General features: G+C 37.2%; 2 protein-coding genes across 2 annotated transcripts; both read right to left on the bottom strand.

The window, feature by feature from the left end:
• Nucleotides 1–6,682: 6,682 nt before the first annotated feature.
• LOC130511186 (uncharacterized) lies at nt 6,683–7,485 on the bottom strand. Its single transcript, XM_057008063.1, has 2 exons — nt 6,991–7,485; nt 6,683–6,688 (listed from the first exon to the last, which is right to left on the bottom strand). The coding sequence occupies exons 1-2, from the start codon at nt 7,483–7,485 to the stop codon at nt 6,683–6,685; spliced, it is 501 nt and encodes a 166-aa protein (XP_056864043.1).
• A 666-nt stretch (nt 7,486–8,151) lies between these two features.
• On the bottom strand, nt 8,152–9,273 carry LOC130511185 (uncharacterized). Its single transcript, XM_057008062.1, has one exon. It carries the CDS (start codon nt 9,271–9,273, stop codon nt 8,152–8,154), a length of 1,122 nt encoding a protein of 373 aa, XP_056864042.1.
• Nucleotides 9,274–21,893: the final 12,620 nt, after the last annotated feature.

The raw sequence follows: 21,893 nt of genomic DNA, 5'->3' as shown, positions 1-21,893 counted from the left end.
CTGAACCATTTCCAAGCATTCTTAAAAGGTTCATGGTCTCCTTGAGAAAATGTAGAAATTTTGTTCCTCCCTTCCCAGTACTTCTCCTTATCAAAGAAGTTGTTGATGAAGGCATTCTAACTTCATTCCAGCATGTTAAAGATCTCGGCGGTAGTTGACGCAACCATCTCCTTGCATCTCTAACGAGAGAAAATTAAAAGAGCTACAGCATGAATTGCTGTCATTTATTATATCCTCTAAGATTTCTATATGATCCATAGGGGTTTTCCTACTGAGAACCTTAAACTGATTTTGATTTACATGGATAAGGTAACTAGGATTTAACCCAGAGGTTTTCCTCTGAGTTTCTGTAATCAGATCATCGATTTGTTGGTGTAGTGCCTATCAGGCCTCATGAATCCCTGCAGTGGCTTCTGAAATTCCTCTCTGTTGTTAAAAGTAGCAACCTCTTCAGGGATTGCAGCCCCCCTGCAGTGGCTTCATAAATCATTTGGTTTGCCATCAGTGGCTTCATAAATCATTTGGTTTGCCATCTGCCGAGCAGTATCGATCGACACAAACATGGTGTCGATCAACGCTACTTGTTCGAAATCTGGGTTCTTTCTCAAACAATACATGCGTCAGCAGGAAAAGAGAAAAAAGAAAGCAAAATCTAATGACAATGGAAAAGAGTCCCCGGCAACGGCGCCAAATTTGATACGGTTCAAATTAACCTTAAACCACTCTTTTAAATAAAACTAGAGATTGATCCACGCGCCTGCGCGAGTATTGATTCTTACATTTTTATACATCAATATTTATTTTTAATAATTAGTGTTATATATTTTAGATGTGTCCTAATATATCTAATTAGATTCAAAAGACCTGGACCGAATCAGGTAATATGGTTTTTTGGTAAAAAACATTCTAACCCGTTTTAGATACATTAGTTATTTAGATATTTTTAGGTTCCTATACATTGAACCGAACTCACCCAGACCCAGAAAGAACCAACTCAAAACCTACACATAAATTTATAATTTAAACGATGCCTAATTTCAAAACAAAAAAAAAACAATACCCGAAAGAAACAACTTGTACATAAATGGATAGCCAATGTTCATGCCTAACTAATTTTATAAACTAATAAAAATGACACTTTTTATGTGGTTGGCTAAATTAAGTGAAACAGAAAGAATTTTGTATTTAGTAAAATAATTATATGTAGTGAAAAATTAAGTGACAATATATGTAACATATTTTTATTATTTAGGTTTAAGTTATTATTTTGTTGGCAATTGTCCAACATAGCACTTTTGAAGTTTTTATCTCCAAAATAGCATCAGAAGGAGAAAGTCACATAAATGACATTCATTAATGGGCAAAATGTCCCTAATACTCTTGTTTTAAAATTAATTAAACAAACAGAACAAAAAGAAAAAAAAATCAGAAACGCATCTCTCTCTCACGCGACGCGACGGCGGCTACAGCTCTCCGATTTCGATCGCCGTCAGCTTCAATCTCGTCGAATCTTCCGCCTCGAACATCAGGTATCAACTCCCGAACATCACTCTCTATTTTAAATCCGTATGGATTAGGATTACTGAAAAAGCAAAATTGAGTTGCAGGAGGTGAATGGCTCTAAGCTTGTGTCATTGGACAGCACTGCGACTTCTCAGAAGCCTGCTGCTGTATTGGAAGCTTTGCAGAATTACTACGAGTTCTATAATTCAAACGTTCATAGAGGAATCCACTATTTAAGGTGGTTCTTAGTTTTTCACTATTAACGAAAGTATCAGGATTTGAATCATCTGATTGATTGATAAAAGGTTGTTTTGAATGATTGTAGTGCCAAGGCTACAGATAAATTTGAGTTGGCTAGGAAGAAAGTAGCTCGTTTCATCAATGCTTATGATAGTAAAGAGATTGTTTTCACGAGGGATGCAACTGAAGCCATCAATCTTGTTGCTTATTCGTGGGGTCTTTCTAACCTCAAACCAGGAGACGAGGTGCGTGCCCATCTGCTGGAAGCCAATATAGTTAACTAGTTATTACTACTATACAGTGTTGCTGCATTTTTTTTTGTATGCATAAAGTCCTTTGTTTAGTCTCTCTCAAAGTTTCTTCTACTTATAGCAAATGAGATTTTGAATGGTGCTAGCTTTTCAGGTTATACTTACTGTGGCAGAACATCATAGTTGCATTGTTCCTTGGCAAATTGTATCTCAAAAGACTGGAGCGGTTCTAAAGTTTGTGACTTGGAATGAAGATGAAGTCCCGGACATAGACATGTTGAGAGAGATGAAGTCCCATACAGATTTCTATATCGATGATTCGCAATATAGAAGGCACATGCTGAAAATGATTATGCAAGGGAGGACAAGAGATCCTGAACACATGATAACTAGAAGTCCAAGGAAAGATCTAGAAGGGATTATAATGACAGGGAAGGAGAAGGTTCAAGTTGGAAATCAGACTCATCATTGAGGAAGGATAGTGATTATTCAAGCAGGGATGGTCGCCGTCGCTAAAGGGATAAGATAATGGGTATGCTAGAGTCTATAGGAATGAGATGTGTTGTTCTTTTACAAGAGAGTTGGTTGTATAAACTGCTTTGTCCTTTAACCGTCATTCTATGTTTGTTACTTGACTGTTTTTAATGAATGAATGAAGTTGTTTATGGTTCACTTACATTTCGCTCTCTTTACATACCTTTGTTGTTAGTGGCTTTAGTGACCTTTGTTTACAGACTCAAGTCTTCCACATGGACGAATGATCTAGCTTTCTACATAGTGTGTTTAGATCTAGATTTTTTTTAGTTTTAAGAAGGTGTTTCAAAATTTCAGGATAGCTTTCCAGAAAATCCGATACTAGAAAATTTGAAATTTTTTTGGCTTGGTTACACAGGACAGCAAAGCAATGGGAGATTCAAGACCTGTCATGCTAAGACTATGTTTTTAACTTTGATATTGTCTTGGGCAAGTAAGAAGTTTATAATGAATGATGACGACGTTTGTTTCATTTATGTTGTTATTAAAGAAATTCTTGGAAGTCTTGAAGCATATTGATACCTTTGGTAGGCTCATGAATTTTCTTATGACATTTCTAGTCGCTTGCTTGTTCTTGTGAAACTGTGTGGATTTGTTAATTTCAGGAAGGATTTGTGTAATTTTAGGAAAGCTTTCCAGAACATTTCATATTAACATATTTACAAAACGTTTTACTTCAAGCATTTAATTCATTGTTTACAAACACAGTGAACACATATAAAATAGAGAACATGGAAATATGATAGTTTGAAGCCTTTTCAGTAATTCTATTAAGAAAATGTTAAATGTGGTATGATTATAAAAGACACATGTTATCTAGGATGGGTTTCCGGAAAATAAAATGAGTGTGTTTTATTACATAAATCTATTTTCAAAGAGAATCAAAAAGAGTGTAAGGAATGTTAAACAATTTTTGTTCTGAATGGCTATTCTGAATTGGAACTTAATCTTCCACAACACCCAAAACAAAACAACATAATCAAAATCTATAAGAAATTCATTGGCTATAGAAATCACAAAATAGAGTTCATTGTCTACAAGACAGAGAACATGTAAATATGATAGCTTGAAGTATTTTCAGTAATTCTATCAAAAAAATGTTAAATGTGGTAGGGTTATAAAACACACATGTTATCTAGGATAACTTGTGGAACTTTTAGGATGGGTTACCAGAAAAAATGAGTGTGATTTATTACATAAATCTGTTTTCAAAGAGAATCAGAAAGCGTGTAAGGAATGTTAGAAAATTCTTGTTCTGGATGGCTATCCTGAATTGGACCTTAATCTTCAGAACAACCAAAACAAAACAACATAATCAGAAATTCATTGGCTATAGAAATCTCCAAATAGAGAACAAATATAAAAGAGAGAGCATGAAATATGATAGATAGCTTGAAGCCTTATCAGTAATTCTATAAAGAAAATGTTAAATGTGGTATGATTATAAAAGAAACATTTTATCTAGGATAGCTTTTGGCATTTTCAGGATGGGTTTCCAGAAAACAAATTAAGTGTGTTTTATTACATAAATCTGTTTTCGAAGAGAATCAAAAAGCGTGTAAGGAATGTTAGACAATTTTTGTTATGGATGGCTATCCTGAATTGGAATTTAATCTTCAAAAAAAAAAAAATATATATATATATAATCAAAATCTATAAGAAGATTTATTGGCTATAGAAATCACCAAATAGAGTTCATTGTCTACAAAATAGACAACACATATCAAATAGAGAACATTAAAATAGGATAGCTTGAAGCATTTTCAATAATTCTATCAAGAAAGTGTTAAATGTGGTATCATTATAAAACACATATGTTATATAGGATAGCTTTTGGCAATTTCAGGATGGGTTTCCAAAAAAAAATGAGTGTGTTTTCTTGCTTAATTATGTTTTCGAAGAGAATCAAAAGCCTGTAAGGAATGTTAGACAATCATTATTCACGATGGCTATCCTAATTTGGAACTTAATCTTCCAAAAATAAAACATAATCAAAATCTATAAGAAAATTTATTGGCTATAGAAATCACCAAATAGAGTTAAAATATTTAGGAAGCTCTTCCTGAAAATCTAAATTTTAATTAAAAAGGAAAATAGATAACAAATTAATATTTAGTAAGTACTTCTTCACAATTTAATATTTAATTAAAAATTTAAATGTTATAATATCAAGTAAAAATATATATATTTGTTGGACTTACTATTTAAAATTATATATGCAATCTTTATCTATCTAATTAATAATGTCTGGATTCCGAATGGAATCAAACACGAGAGGATATACGGTTAAGTAGAGTAAGAATAGTGGTTTAGTCAAACATAAATGAATATATTGACAAATGTGCTTATATCTCATATTTAGGATAGCACGTAACATATTTAGGATGAGTTTCGAGAACATATTTTTAGTGTATTTAAGCATAGTCCAAATTATATGTCATGAGTTTAGCCAATATACACCATATTGATAAGAATCAAATGAATTTATGTAATTTTACAAAATAATATTAATCAAAGTTTTTAGAATATATCGTATTTAGGATAGTATGTAACATATTTAGGAAGAGTTTCCAAAACATATTTTGAGTGCATTGAGAAAAGCCTCATTATATATGTCATGTATTTGGCCAAAAATTAAGGATTTGTACACCATATTGATAAGAATCAAATGAATTTATCTAATTTTTTAAAATAATATTAATCAAAATTTTTAGAATATATCTTATTTAGTATAGCATATAACATATTTAGGATAGGTCTCGAGAACATATTTTGAGTGTATTTGAGAAAAGCCTCATTATATATGTTATGTGTTTAGCCAAAATTAAGGATTTGTACACCATACTGGTAAGAATCAGTTGTCTAATTTTGAAAAATAAAAATCAACTTTTTTTAGGATATATTATATGTAGGATAGCATATAACATATTTAGGATGTGTTTCCTGAACATATTTTAAGAGGATTTGAGAAAAGTCTCAATTATATATGTCTTGTGTTCAACCAAAATACACCATATTAATAAGAATCAAATGAATTTATCTAATTTTGAAAAATATAATTAATCAAGCAATTACTTACAACAACAAAACCTAATATGACACAATCAAATCGAGAAAATGTGTATTTAAATACCAAACTATCTCAAATTCTCTAAAACAAATACAAACTTTTCAATTACCCAAATAAATCACAAACTTATGTTGACTAAGCTATATTAGATACACTTTTGGTCAACTTAATTTTTCCTTAAATCTCCATCTATATGCCGTGTATTGATATGCCGTTGTTTGAGAATAGAACAAAAAGCTAAAAATTCCAAATTAACAATTTTAATCCATTTTGGAACCATGTCTTCTTTCTCTTCTCTTTCGTTCTGCAAACAATCTCGTATCTAAACTAACTATCTCTTCTTTAGTGCGAACCAAACCAGCGCAGTCATAATCAGCGATGTCCTCTATGCAAATATCAAAGGGAGCTACGATCTGATAAGCCCACTTATGCATTTTGGTTGCAGCGACTCTTTCCCCTGTACTAACTTAAAACTAGGGGATGTTGGCTTCTTTCCTTACATAGGCCAGGTTTTCAAAAACCCATTTTGCTGGAACGCCTACGGAAGCATGCCGACAATTACTTTCACACCTGTTAATTGCCTGTTGGAGGCGCTTCTGCTGACACTAGAAGATGTGTTCGTTGTGTTCGTTCACCAACTCAGAATCAGACTCAGTTCACTCTTTGTCAGTAAAGAATATAGAAGAAAGTCTGCAACTTTTTTTAATACACACTACGGTAGATTGTGACTAGTTTTGAAGTCAATCAAGTTTGTAACATAAGAAAATAAAAGATACTTTGCAAATCTAATGTAGTTTACACAGAAGTGAGTCCCTCCAGGAGAGAAGCTGTGAATCTCATCTGCGTCTCCTCATCCACAGCAACAAAAATAGGAACGTGAACAAAGAGTGAACTGGCCTTGTTCTGTTCTGCAAACTTTTTTTTGTTAATTTCAGTGTGACATTTTTCTTGTAATGACAAACAGGCATGCATTAACAGTAGCTTTCTGGTTTTTTTGTTCTTTTTTAACGATTATGTTCCGAGAATAAGAAATGAACGATGCAAAAGATAATAAGAAACTCAAAACTTGTTACGCAAGCCAACTTTACAACTGATACAAAAAGAAACCATCACAAAAGGCAGTAACAAAAGGACACATGAATAGTTTTCATAACACATAAGGAATCCAACTTATACAAGATAAGTAACGATCTCATGAAAAAAAAATGAATATCTCAGCAACAGATGATATTTTGAAACAGATATAAAAAAAAGAACAAAAGAAACAACAGATGCATCATACGACCATCAATCTTGTGATCCAATTTGTGATCCTCCCTAATAGAACACATACAAATTTGAGATCTTGGAGAATCAATATGATATAAAATCAGACAGACAATAAAAGTGTACCTGATCATTCTTTGGCCGACCCCTTGGACATTTAGGTTCAGGTTGAACGCTTGGTTTCGAACATTTCGGCTTGGTATGTCCTTCTTCTCTACAATTAGAGCATGTCATGACACGCCTCTCACGGCTTAGCTTGGTTTTACTAGAGGAAGAGGATGATTTATTTGCGCTTTTCCATCTGGCATAAGTGCTTGGTCTTCCTCTATTACCTAACCTATTTGGTGGAGGCAAGACTGGTAACCTGTTCAGCATAGGCCATAACTTCATCCCTTCCACATGTTTAATACTACATTCATAAGTTTTTCTCCATCTTATAGTAGTGTAATAATCAGAAACATAGTCATCTACTTTCTGTTTCTTTGCGGTGATCACACAAGCAGCATGGTTACAAGGAATTCCATTCAACTGCCACATCCCGCAACCACATGTTTTCAGACCCATATCGATGCTATATGAGCAGTCATGATAGTTAATTTCGTAGACATCACCCGTAGCCATGTATCTAATACAATCTTGAGACTTAGCTATAGCAGTTTCTATCGCAATATGTGCTCTCTTTGTGTATCTAGTCTTCAATCTGTTAGCTATGATAGACCTTTTTGCTGTACGTACCATACATTGTCGCCTAATATCTTCTAACATTTCAAGTAGTGGTTTTCTCCGAGCCTCGCGAATGGTCTTGTTAAAAGATCCATTCAGGTTGTTCAAATTATCATTGCAACAAGAACCAACCTTAAAGTAAGCTCGAGACCATGTATGCGGATTGGTGACTTGTAGAGTTTGATGCGCTAGCTGATTGTAGCTCTTCAATGCATTCATATGCTCTGTAAAGTCTCCTAAGGTGTAGCTACGGGCTATTTTCCAGAACAATCTCTCTAGTTGCGGGTTGTGGCTGTCTCTCTTCCAGTTTCCTAAAATGTGTCTCGCACACATGCGATGTTCTGCATTGGGAAGTTCGAGGTGAACAGCTTTCACCAAACCCTTCAAACAAAAAAAAAACATGTAAGATACAAGATTAGCAAAACAAACAAAGTACACCAAGATCTTTACTTTTTGCTTATCGGATATGAATGTAAAGTTGCTCCCATCACCGAGTTGTAAATCCACTTTTAGGTGGTTCACAAACCATGCCCAATTAATGTCATTTTCAATATCTACGACTGCTCATGCAATCGGCACAATTTTGTTATCTCCATCTCTTCCAACAGCAGCAATCAATTGGCCTTTCACATCCCATTTCAGAAATGCACCATCTAGTCCTATGATCGGTCTACAAGTTGACTTCCTAGCTGCATGTTGTACTTCAAAACAAATGTAGATACGATCAAACCTTTGCTTGCTTCTTGGTGTTTGTCCAGGAATGGTCACTATCTCAGTAATGGTTCCCGGATTAGTCTTTCGAAGCTCTGCTTCATAATCCCAGATTCGAGAAAAGTGTTTTTCATGGCTTGCTCTTCTTTCTCTTGTGACCTTAGTCTTAGCTTTTTGACATTGGTCTTCAGTAACAATCAAGTTGTATGTTCTCTTGATCTCTTCACCAATTTCCTTAGCTGTAAGCTTAGGATTCACCCTCAACCTTTCCGTAAACAGCTGTGCAATTGATAAAGGCTTCAACATCTTCGAGTAACCAGAACGTATACAAGCGTGTTCGTTAACATAAACCTTTATCTGCAGATTATGTTTCCTCTTCTCATACGAACAATACACTCTCCAAGGACAATCATACTCAGTGTCAGAACAAACAGCGCCAAGCTTCATTTGTGTTGATATGTATAGCTTGATATCATATCTTGTTTTCAGAGAATATCGAAGAAGAGCTTGCTTGAACTCTGATGCAGACGAAAACGTCTTCCCTAACGCTAAGACCTCATCGGCTGATGGTGCATCCTCACAAGCTTCCCTTCGCGCATCTTCTTCCTCATCATCAGATGATACAGGATCAGGTATATTATCCTCATTCCAGCAATCGTCATCTCCACTCTCATCGTTTCCGTCTCCATCATTACTTGCAACATCTCCAAAGTGGGATGAGAAAACTTCACAAGCTTCTTCTTCAGTTTGAACGCCACATCCTTCTTCTTCTGAAACCTCATTCCCATCTTCTTCGATCTCATCACCAGGATCATCAACAATAGCCTCACAATCATCACCGGGTACAGGTTCAGACTCATCTCCGTCATAGCCTTTAAATACAGCCGACCCTATTTCATCACCTTCAACAACTGGTTGAGGTTCAGGTTCTCTGCCTTTGCCTCGACGTAATGGAAGTTTTTTCCTTATCACCATATCAGTAAAAACGATTTGCAGTTTTAAAACGAAGAAGAAGAGAAAGAAGAGATGATAACGATTTGGAGAATAGATGATCTGGAGTTTTAGTATGAATGAAAAGAGAAAGGAGAAGAGTTAGGGTTCTACAATGAGCAGAGAAAGAAGGGAAGCGTACGTGTGAATTAGAAATATGTTTTTGATTCTTTAGGTTTTTGGTCTATTCTCAAACGACTTCATATCAACAAACGGAATATTGGATGGAGATTTAACGACAAATTAAGTTGACCAAAAGTGTACCTAATATAGCTCAGTCAATATAATTTGGTGATTTATTTGGGTAATTGAAAAGTTTGTATTTTTTTAGAGAATTTGAGATAGTTTGGTATTTAAATACACATTTTCTCCGATCAAATCTAAAACTATGCTCTTTCTTAGCATTTTCTAATTCCTCATAAAAGCAATAGGCTTATCAAAAACTACGAGCTATCCCTTATCAAAAGCAGTAGGCTTATCAAAAACTACGACATATTATTTTGATTTCTTCTTTAATTTCTACTTTTATATCTCTACTTACATATTCATTTTTTGTTTGTTTGCATCTATTGAATGTGTTTAGAAAATGTTGCTTATAACATTGTTAGTCTTTTGTTACTTGTGCTTCTGAAAATTTGTAGTGTTTAGAAAAAATTTAGAAAGAATTTATGTAGTTTCACGAAAGCCTTCCAGAAAATCGGATGGTAACAAAATTGTAAAACTTTTTGCTTGGTGTCTTGTTCTCCTTAAACATGTTGATATCTTTGGTAGGCTCGTGAATTTTCTTATGATATTCTTAGTCTCTTGTTGCTTGTGCTTGTGAAAATGTGTAGAGTTTTAAAAATTTCAAGAAATATTTGTGTAGTTTCAAGAAAACCTTCCAAATAATAATTATTAAGACAATCTTAAGACAGTTTTTGTTCAAGATAGCTATCCTAAATTTGAAAAAAGTCTTCCAAAATCGGCAAAGCAAAAAGTTAATATTTAATATTTAATTAAAAATTATACCTGGAAGAATTATCAAGATCTCATAAGTAATACTAGAAATGTAAGATGAAATACGAGTATTAAAAGCAGATATGTGTACATCATATCATTCAGTGATCACCAAAGACAAGTACCGTCTGAGCATAAGCTGATGTCCACAGTGGAAGCCAACTCTCTCGCATGACCCGCTTTATTTGTTTTGACAACCTCCATATTAATCCCGGCCAGCTGTGAGAGTTAACAAAATCACACACAAGATACAAAAAGCATAATTATTTCCTGAAAGTTGCATAATATGTCATGATGTAGAGTGTAGACTACAACTGCAACATACAAATAAACACAAGGATGGATAAGGTTACCTTAAAAATTGGCTCCACTACATCATTAAAACTTTGATAGATCGTCCATGCCCTGACCTAGGGTTCAATATGACAAGCATCTTAGGTGCACTCTTACACCTGAAGACCAACTCAGGAGGAGTATCAATAGGGACCGAAAAAAAATTCAGACGAACCCTGTTTCTTCGAGACTAAAGGATGCGGCAAACAGTTGATAAAACACTCCTGATCTGCAAAACTAGCCACCCACTGAACAGCTTCCTCTACAGTAGGTGCGATGAAACGGAAATCTTTACGGCTTCTCTTTGGTTTTGTGAAGCAACCCTTCCCAATAGGATAAGCATGCACCGTGAAATGCTTGAGACCGACATTGTAAGTCAACTGTCAAAAAAATAACTATAGCATAGGTAAGTTTATTGACTCTGTTAGTGTATTACAAGATTCAAGAAAAAAAAAACTATACCGAGACAACATCATCAAGCTGTAGCACGTTAGAGCCCCAAACCAAAGCTCTCCTAGTAAGCCTTGCGTCAACTGCTTTCTTGTTAAACACGTCAGTGGCATCTTTCCCTCTCTTATCCAACAAAAGCTTCCCAGAGTAAACAAGACTACCTAACAAATCAGACTTCTCATCACCTCCTCCACCAATATCAATCCGATGCTCATCAGCCTTCGGTTTCACCTCCTCTGGATGATGATCACTACTAATCTCGCCGCCACTCGAAGACGCCTTCACCTTCTTGCCACGCTTCTGGGGGAACACGACGGGGGAAGACTGCTGAGATCCTCTTGTGGCTATCTGAGAGCAGGGACCTAAGCGTCTGAGCGACTGTTGTCCCTGAGTGATGCAGCAGCATCCTAATTGCTTTATCGACAAGTTTCCTTTTCAGTTGTTTCCTTTTTTCTTTTAGGGTTTATGTTTTCCTTTTAATATTAGGACTAGGATAAGACCCGCGCCTTGCGCGGGATGAAATTGTTATTTTTATTATGTTTTGGAGAATGAAACAACTGTTCGGTTTCATTTGGATTAGGGGTGTTCAATCCGGATATCGGGTAGGTTTCGGTTGGTTTGGTTTTTTCGGTATTTCGGTTAATAAAATATAATTGCTATTCTAAATTCATATTTACTTCGGTTCGATTTGGTTTACATCGGTTTTCAGTTTATTCGGTTTTATACCAAAAAACATAATTATTTACTTTGAGATCATATTATATATTTAAATAAAAGAATAAAAATAAAAAATGCTTCTATCATCTAATAAAATAATCAAATCTAGAATTAATATCCAAACTCTAAATTTTGGAAAAAAAATTAAAAAAAAACAAAACAGAAGCATGAAATAAAAACTTTTCTATTCTTCCATATTTAATGTGATTGTTTAATATCTTTTAATAATATAAAACAATAAAAGAACTAAGATACAAATATTGTTATCAAATATTCATTACTCATAATAACGAATTTTCATATATATCTTAATCATATTAGGTAATTTCATAACTTTTATTTAAGGAAAGTGCGAGATTGTTTTTTGTACATTATTTATCAATTCGATAGTTAGTTTAATAAAAAGTGTAATATAAGTTAAGATGAACAATATACTTTTCTATGAATATTATATTTTATATAGTTATTTATTAAATGAAACTTCATAATCATACGGTCCTATGATCATTCATATTGTTTTATAACAAAATATTTAAATAATTGATAACAAATTTTTCAATGTGAATAATTTAATAAGTTTATAATTTATAAATGTTCTTGAAAATTTATTGAAAGTTTTGAAATTAAAATATTGATGTAATCTTATATGGTATATAGTTTAATCTATATATATATATATATATATATATATATATTTGTTTTATTGTTAAATGATACTTTTTACTCATATGGTTTTAAAATCATGTGTATCTTTTTATAATAAAAGTGTTAAACCATTGATTATTAATTTTTAACATAATAATTTTAATAGTTTTAGTCATTTATTGTCATTTTGTTAAAATTCAAAATATAGCATATTCGAAAAAATCTAGAATTTAATTTTATAGGTAATTCAATTGTTTAATTTATTTTAATAATATAAAATTAAACAAAAAATTATGGAGGAGATATAAATTTTTATCAAATTTTTATTATTAGAAACATTAATTGTCATATATATATATTAGTCATTTATGATAATTCCGTAGGTTTTATTTGAGGAAAGAAAAAAAAATAGTAATTATATCTAGCAGAACAATCATAAATGCTTCTATCGTAAATATCATATCGTATGATCATATCATATAGTTTAACCAACAAATGTATCTAGCAACATATAAAAATCGAATGTGGACCTACTTATTTTTCAATTGAATGTAATTGACTACCTAATTGAGTGACACCTAAGTATTGGAGTCTTTTTTAATTATTACAAAATTGAAGTTACAATTTTTCAAATGTTTCTCTTTTAATATATAGAGGATTATCATAAAATTAAAATGCCAAATATATGATATTTACTATCATTAACTTTTCTTGCCAATCACTCAAAATTATTCTCGGGTTCTTTATTCGGTTTACTTGTGTATAATTAAAGTACCTTGCCAACCACTTAAATTGCTGACCAAGCATTCACGTTGGTTTTATTCGGTTTGTTTAGTTTTTGTTGAATCACGGTTTGTTTAGTCTTGATTGAATCACGTTTTGGTTAAGTCGTAACAACGCCAGCCACAATATAATTTTTGTACGTGCATTTTTTTATATGAAAAAATACTGCGTTCGAAATTTAGTTGGCCAACTACGTAGATGCATGAACTTTCACACGAACCTCCATTAACTGTTACGAAAGACACCGACCACTAATGATCACAAAAAATATTGATGGTGAAGTATTTTCGTACATAGTCTTAACTCCCCTGAAGGTATACTGAACATGAACTAAGACAGGCGTACCTGCATTAACTCATAATAAGTTTGAGCAACACTATTGGTTACAGCATACATCGACCATTTTGTCTTTTTTTTAACATTGTCTTAACTCCCCTGAAGCTACACTGAACAAACTCCACCCCTTCTTGTCCTTGAATGCAGCATTTCTTTGATCAATCCGCATGTACTTTCCGCAAGTATATTCTTCTTCTCGATCATTGCTTCCTCACTGTAACAGAAAGCTTGTTAACGGAGTAATGAACATAATGAACATAATGAACATAACTCGTAAGAAGTTTGAGCAACAATATGAGTTACATCAAACATCGACCATTTTGCATTTTTTAACATTTTCTTAACTTCCCTGAAGCTACACTGAACAAACTCCATCCCTTCATTTCCTTGAATGCAACATTGCTTTGATCAATCTGCAGGTACTTTCCGCATGTCTATTCTTCTTCTCGATCATTGCTTCCTCTCTGTAACAGAGCGCTTCCTAACAGAGTAATGAACATAATCGATTTTCTCTGTTTCATATATAGATTTTCAACATCAGAGCTTATCAACTTCGTTTTCAATAACCGATCATATTCATGCGTGTTTTAGGCTTCTCAGCAAAAAAATTGCAACTAATAAACGTCTTGCTCACACTCTATTGTATTCTCTGCTTCGTGTAAAGATTACCAACGTCAGAACTCATCAACCTTATGCTCAATAACCTATCCTCTTCATATGTGCTTTTGAATTCCTCGCAACGATTAAACGTCTTGCTCAAACTCTATTTACATTTTTTATTTTTCTTGCCAGCAGAGAATCTAAGTTTTTTTCATGTGGCCAGGAGACACTTGAGATCTCTTTGGTGTTCAAACATCTTAACACTGTAAACTAAACAGCATATGTGTGTGTAGAATCCCCGTATGTCGTCGAACAGAGTCAACTCGTCTCAAACAATCATGTATTCACTTTTTTTTTTCGTTTCCTTCTACGTTTAAATAAGGAAAGTTCGGAGAATCAAAAAACTCCCAAACGTTTCTCGTGACGACACGTGGCAGAGTCAATGTGAATACATTAAATGCAAAATGCTTCTCTTTTAATAATAAGGGGATAGAGATTTTAATGACGGTTTAAGAGTTCTATATAAAGAACTCTCTATTGGCTTTTGTATGGCATTCAGAGAATTTATAAAACTAGCTTTGGCTTTTAACCTTATAAGATTTGATTAAATTCATCTTCTAGGAAGCCTTGAACAAGATTTGATTGAATTCATCTTCTTCAAGTAGCAGGTCTCTGGAGATGTCAAATAGAAATTCCTAGATTGAGCTGATATCTATTCTTACCCGCCATCAGGTTGGTATCCGAGCAAAACACCCCACCGCCATTCCCCCAGAAATTTTTTCTTTCACCCGTCATCATGCCCCGACAGAAAAAAGAAACACAAGCTGAGATTCAGCAAAGAAACATGGAGGAGATGCAAGCTCAAATTGCACAACTCTCACAAGCGATGCAACGCTTGCTCGCCCAACGCAACGCCCCATAAGCTGTTGTTCGTGATGATGATGACGATGAACAATCAGATCATGACAACAATACAAACCCGTTCGCCGTTCCTGGAAGAAATCAGCTGCGAGCTCCTCTGGTGCAACACGAAGAACGCTGGGATCGGAGTTTCAAATTTGAAATTCCAGAATTTCATGGAAACCAGGTAGCAGAAGAACTCCTTGACTGGATCGCTACGGTTGAAGAAATCTTAGAGTTCAAGAAAGTTCCTCTTGAGCACTGTGTTACCGTCCTCGCCATGAGGTTTCGAAACAGAGCAACTGCTTGTTGGACTCAGCTTAAAACGTCTAGACAACGTATGGGCAAAGCAAAGATTGAGTCATGGGACAAGTTAAAAAAACATATGCGCAAGATGTTTCTTCCTTACAACTACGATCAGTTAATGTTTCAATGTTTGCAACATCTTCGCCAAGGAAGACGGACAGTGGAAGAATATTCAACTGAATTTTTCTTACTCCTCAACAGAATCGATCTTCACGATTCAGACAAACAACTTGTCGCATGTTTTATAGGAGGATTACGACAGCAGATTCAATTCACGTTGAACATGTTTAGCCCTCTTACACTGTCAGAAGCTCATCAGCAGGCTCTTACCATCGAGGGACAAAACATGACAACTGCTTCCCCTTGGTACTCCACTCGCCAACAACGTGTCCCACCGGCATCGTCTGCGTCCACATCAAATACATCACCATCCACTACTAATACGGAAACGGCTCTTGTACCCGTTGAGGTATCACGACCAGCACGAACAGGTACCTTGCGTTGTTTCTCTTGCGGTGAACCCAGTCACAGAATGGCAGCTTGTCCCACACGCAACAAACGAGGCCTTCTCCTGGACACTTCTGGTCGTGACGTTGAGGTTGTGTATGATGATACAACTGACGATGAAACCGAAGAACTAGTAGCCGACACATGTGTCTCTCTCATGCTACGAAGATCTTGTCTGGCGCCGCGTTCAGATGAGGAGTTTCCCCAGCGTAACAATCTCTTCCATTCCCGCTGTACTATAGAAGGCAAAGTTTGTAAACTCATTATTGACTCAGGCAGTTCTGAGAATGTGATCGCTGAAGATGCCGTTAAGAAACTATCTCTCCAAGACGAGCACCATCATGCTCTTTACAGGCTCGCTTGGCTACAACAAACCACCGACTTACTTGACACACGTCGAGCGTTAGACTCCTTTTCTATCGGTGATGCATACCATGACAAGGTTTACTGTGACGTTGCTCCAATAGACGCATGTCATATACTCCTAGGGCTCCCTTGGGAGATTGATAGAAGAGTAATCCATGATGGCTACCTCAACACTTACACCTTCAAATACAATAATCGCAGCTTTACTCTCAAGCCTTCTCCACCACCAAAACCACCTGCAATGCGCGAAGCAGACCTTGTCTTTGTCTTAACCGCAACACCAGCCTCATCACCCAACGACAATGAAACCAGACCAGAGTTTCAGGAAATTCTTCAAGAATTTGCAGATGTCTTTCCTGTGAGGGACTAAACTCACCACCTTATTTTTAGGTCAGGTTAAGATTTAAAGGAAGATAACGTGGGCTGAATCCCGTAAGAACTTGTAGAATGAATGAATGATTTTATTAATGTTTTCGGTAAGAACTGTTTACAAAAGATGTATATGAGATTACAAATATAATGACAATGTTTTAGAGCTTGCGCGTATGATCAGTTGAATTGTGAATAAGGGCTGAATGAATGTCCTCCTCTTCTTTGATCTTCTTTCTCTTTAAATAGCCTCAGGCCCCGATGGATCGTCACCAACTGGTTCCCGAGATTCCCTCCGTGATTTGAGGGATTTGTAACAGCTCCCCCTTGACCGGGTCCTGCGCCTACTTATACGTCCACGAGCTGCCTCCTTTCCGTGACCTCTCTAGTGAACATCTTTAGCTCACAGCCTTTGGCTCTGACTTAGCTGTTTTCGAGGTTTTAATTCGTGATGGGCCTATCGCGGCCCGTTATCATTTTCTGTTATTTACCATTAGCTAGCGGGCCATATTCGGGCCCAACAGTTGCCCCCAGCTTTCGAGAGACGATTTGTTATCTCGGGAGCTAAACCTAGCTGTCCAGCCTAGATCTTCTTGTTGAGATAATGATTATCAGTTATCTCAATCGTAGATATTCTTTGCTTAATCGGACGGCTGTAGTTATATTTAATGAGATCGACGGTTCAGATTAAAGGGAATTTGAAATGTAATTTCCGATTTTCGAGACGTGATGGGATATAAAGCTGCAGGTATTAACTGCTTCTCTCTCCACTTTCTCCACGCCTCTCGACGGTTTCCCAGGTAACTTCTCTCTTTTTATTTTACTGCATTGTCTTTTTTTTATATCTCTGTTTCTTGATCGAGTTGGTACTTCGTCTATAACCTCTTAGAGTTCCCGTTCTTGCTCGACGATTTCTTTCGATTCTTCCCTTTTCGCTTTCCTTTCTCTTTACCCTTTACTATCATGAGTCAAAAGGAAGGTTACGGTGAGATTCAAATCTCTGCTTCCAGTGCTCGTATTATGAAGGTTAAGCAAGAAGCCGGTGAGAAGATGAAGAAGGATGCCAAGAAGAAGAAGGCTAAAGATTCAATTGGAGGGAGAGTCTCCAAGCGAATGAAGAAGAAAGATGGCAAGAGCGCCTCCTCCGGACCTCACTCTCCTTCGCTATTGAAGAGTCAGGATGTTGTTAACCTCGTCGTCCAAGCTCACGGCAAGAAGGATTTAGCCAGAGCTTGTGCTGATGATGAAACCCCCGAAACTGTCCCAGAGGGTTGGTTCTGTGTCCATGAGAAATACATCTCCAAGTGTCACCTTAGGTTCCCTCTTCCAACCCTCTTGCTAGATCTTCTAGATAACTATCAATTACCCTTTCCCAGCTTTGCCCCTCGGTTATCCGAGTGGTGAATGGATTTATCACCAGGGCTAAGGAAGAAGGAGTTATCGTAGGGCTAACCGAGCTGATGAGTCTTTTCTTGATAAAGGAGAGCTCCACCAAGGAGGGAGGAAGCGGGACCTATTATCTCCCCTGTCGTCCAGGGCTAGGTATTTTTAAGTTCACGGCCAGTGATGATGACTGGCGGAAGAAGTATTTCTATGTCAAGATTGACCCTTCGACGGTTCCTGTAGGCCGAGCCCTCAGGACCTCTTGGTCTGACATATCTGGTTAGGATTTTAGGGATGTATTTGCTTGTTTACTTTTGCTTATCGTGATTTGCTAAACCCTTTGATTTTTCTTGCAGAGATTAAGGACCCTGTTAAGTTATCCAGTAAACTCACCAGAGCTCTCTGTAGGAAGTTGCAACACAGCCCTAATACCTGGGGAGCTTACACTACCACGAGAGTTGGATCAGCTAGGTTCCCTGATCGATTTAAGGCTTCTTTTCCTGATTCAGTCATGGTTGCAGGTTTCGAAGGTAACTTTCTTTTATTGATTTCAAATCTTTAATGCTTGAATTTGTCTTTTGCGATTAAGGATTCTCCTTTTGATTCAGTTTCTGAAGGTGAATCGATATTCTCAGTCTCATCGGGAGCCAGTACCTCAGAAAAGACTCAGTCACAAAAGATGCCTCTCCAGCCCTCGTTCCGTTCCAGGGGTAGATCAACCAAAGTCGCTAGCTCCTCTCGAGGAAGCGACAAGAATCAAGGAGGATCCTTCCTCAGCTCTGTGAAGGAAGTCCTTGATGAAGGAAGCTCTGCTCTTGTTAAAGATGCCAGTCGCTCCGAGCCCAGAGTTCAGGAAGTTGTCCCTCACTCCGAGGTCCCGGAGATGGAAGCTGATCCTCAAATGATGAAGGATACTCATGAGTTTGAGCCTCCGAGGAGCAAGAGGTCCAGGACCGACCAGGTTGAGAGACCTTCCAGGTCTTCCTCTTCTTCTAGAGGAGGAACCGTCGGCTGGAACTTCGCTCACTCGAAGCCTGGATCAGTCTTGGATGACTCGTGGGGTTTGGCTACGCTGATGAGGCACATGAAGAGAACTGGGTGCGCCCTCCCCTCGATCGCCAATCTCACGAACAAAGAGGAGTACGTTGAGATTGCCCATTGCATGCGTCAGGTATGGTTTTTATTTTAGTCTTTTAGCTTGATCTTCTTCAGAAGATGTTTATGAAGTTATCGTTTTCGTTTTTGTAGCTGGCTGGAGCTATCAACAGGGCTCAGTTCAAGTTTGAGGATACTGTGCACAATGCCCCCAATGCTGGTGAGCTAGCTCAGGTTACTGAGCTAGTTAGAGCTACTAAGATGGAGCTTGACCAGGCTCGGGTTCAGGTCTCTGAACTTCAAGCTGAGGTCGAGAGACTTGGCTCCAAGGCCGACATTCAACAAGGGAAGATTGAGAGTCAAGCGATGGATATCCAGGTGAAGGGTAGGAAGATCGCTGAGTTGGATTCTGCTCGGAAGATAGCTGAGTATCAGGTCAAGGAGCTGATTACTTCGTCTCAAGATAACCAGAAGAACAAGGAAGCTGAGGTCAAGTTGGCCGTTAGGAGAGGAAAGAGGGAGGTAGCTGATGCCTACAACAAGATCCTGGCTTCCGTGAAGGAGAAATTTGCCAAGAAGAAGGATGAGGCCGAGCTCCAGATTTATGCTCAAGAGCTTCAGGCTAACACCGACCTCTTGAAGGATATGCTGGAGAATGAAATCCAGAATGCTGAAGACGAGTATAACCGTTTGATGGCTTTGAAGCCGGAGGCGACTGCTGCATATAAGAAGGCGCATGTATGAGACTTCTCAATCAGCAAGCTTCCCATTCCTCAATTCTCAGAGAGTTCAGGTACATTCGAGATTAATATGTTTAATCTATCCTTTTCCGGAGACTATGGTTCTAACTTAGGTTTGGTGGACCCTGATTCAGCTCCAGTCGAGACGTCCCAGATGGGCGATAATAAGGAGGCAGATGAGGGAGATCCAGCCAAAGACATTGAACCAGCTGTGGGAGATAAGGATGTCGGGAGGAGTTCCCGTGATGATGTCTAAGAGTTGAGGCTCTTTTCAAGAATATTGTTTTTTATGACTTTTGCCCAATGGGCTTTAATTTCGTTTATGTATCAGATCTATAGCCTGAAGAGGCTTTTAAACATTGACTTGTTTTAGGGTCTTCGGAACCCTTGGTAGCCTGGGGAGGCTTTTAAACCCTTTTTATCTAAAACTTGGTTTTTATTTTCGTTCCAACTCTTTTGACTTGACTTAGTCGTTTCTTGGATGAATTCGAACTTCGTTAAGGGTTTCGATAGGAAATGTACCGCGGTTACTAAATAAGAGGTTTAGTGAATCCTCAGAATTAGATCTCGGATTTTTATGATAAGTCTAGAAGACTTGGATTGTATCTGGTTCCTTAAGAGGAGTTCCTGAAATATCGAGATTAGCTCAAGGTTTTTAGGAACCTGAGTTTGGTTTGGGGTTTTCTTTTGAGAGTGGTTCATGGGAACCTGAATTCGTTCGTGAGATTTTAATACCCATTGAAACTTGCTTAGGATTTTAAAACCTTTTGAGATTTGATAAAGATTTTAAAACTTTAGGTTCAGGTCCGTGGAGACCTGACTGTGTTTGAAGGATTTTAAGACCTTGTTGGTTTCTAAGGATTTTAAGACCTTAGGTTCATCAATTTGATTTTGCTTGAAGGATTTTAAGACCTTCAAAATTATTAAGGATTTTAAGACCTTAGCTCCAGGTTCTTGGAGACCTGAATTGATCCGAAGGGTTTTAAGACCTTAGGTCCGTGTTTGTTGGGACTTAAATTGTTAAAGAGTGGCGGTATCGAGGATAATTGCTTTATTAATAATAGAATACATGGTATCATAATAATCATACAATCGCCTGTTTGGGCTATGTGATTTTAATCAGACATATGCCCCATTTGGTCATGGTGAACAGAGTGTTGAAATGAGGTTGGGGCTGCACTCATGACGGAGTTGCCTACGTACCCAGTCAAGGGATCAAGCCTAACGTAGTTCAAGGAAATTAGGTACCTAATGATAGTATCTTTTGAGGTTCGTGGCGTTCCACGATCTGATTTCAGGTACCCTGGTTCGCACCTTCTGGAGCTTGTAGACTCCAGGTCGTACCACATGGATAATCCGGTAAGGACCCTCCCAATTGGTTCCTAACTTCCCAGCATCTGGCTCCTTGGTTCCTTCGAAAACTTTCCTAAGTACTAGGTCACCTACAGCGAACTGTCGGGGCCTGACTTAGGAGTTGTAATGTCGTGCCATTGCTTGCTGATAGTTTTGAATGCGAAGCAGAGCTCGGTCTCGTCTTTCCTCGATTAGATAGAGGCTGTCCGTCAGGAGCTGGTCATTAGCTGCAGGATCGGACGTACAGAGTTCCCGGCAGAGGCTACCAGCAGTGGTTTCGGCTGGGACGACAGCTTCCATCCCGTAGGCTAAGGAGAAAGGGGTTTCCTCTGTAGCCTTTCGTGGGGTGGTTCGACATGCCCATAGTACTTCGGGTAACTTTTCTGACCAGAGTTCCTTCTGGGTTCCGAGGCGTTTCTTGAGGTTTGCTAATACTGATTTATTAGCAGCCTCCGCCTGACCGTTTCCTTGAGGGCGTCGAGGTGTTGAGAAGGTCAGGCGGATATTCCATTTGTCACAAAATACTTTGAAGTCGTGGGATATGAATTGCCCTCCATTGTTAGTCACGATTTCGTATGGGACGCCGTGCCTACACACGATGTCTTTCCACACAAATCGTTCGACTTCGAATCTGGTTACCTGTTGAAAAGCTTCAGCCTCGATCAACTTCGTGAAGTAGTCTGTTAGGACTAAGAGGAAGCATAGCTTCTTCTTTCCACTTCCTGA

The sequence above is a fragment of the Raphanus sativus genome, chromosome 4 (genome assembly GCF_000801105.2).
Source record: "Raphanus sativus cultivar WK10039 chromosome 4, ASM80110v3, whole genome shotgun sequence".
NCBI classification, from domain to species: domain Eukaryota; kingdom Viridiplantae; phylum Streptophyta; class Magnoliopsida; order Brassicales; family Brassicaceae; genus Raphanus; species Raphanus sativus.
This window is presented reverse-complemented; position numbering and strand designations above follow the sequence as displayed.

Coding starts and splice junctions, on each gene's coding strand:
- LOC130511185 (XM_057008062.1), bottom strand. CDS start 9,273: ATGGTGATAAGGAAAAAACTTCCATTACGTCGAGGCAAAGGCAGAGAA.
- LOC130511186 (XM_057008063.1), bottom strand. CDS start 7,485: ATGGCTACGGGTGATGTCTACGAAATTAACTATCATGACTGCTCATAT.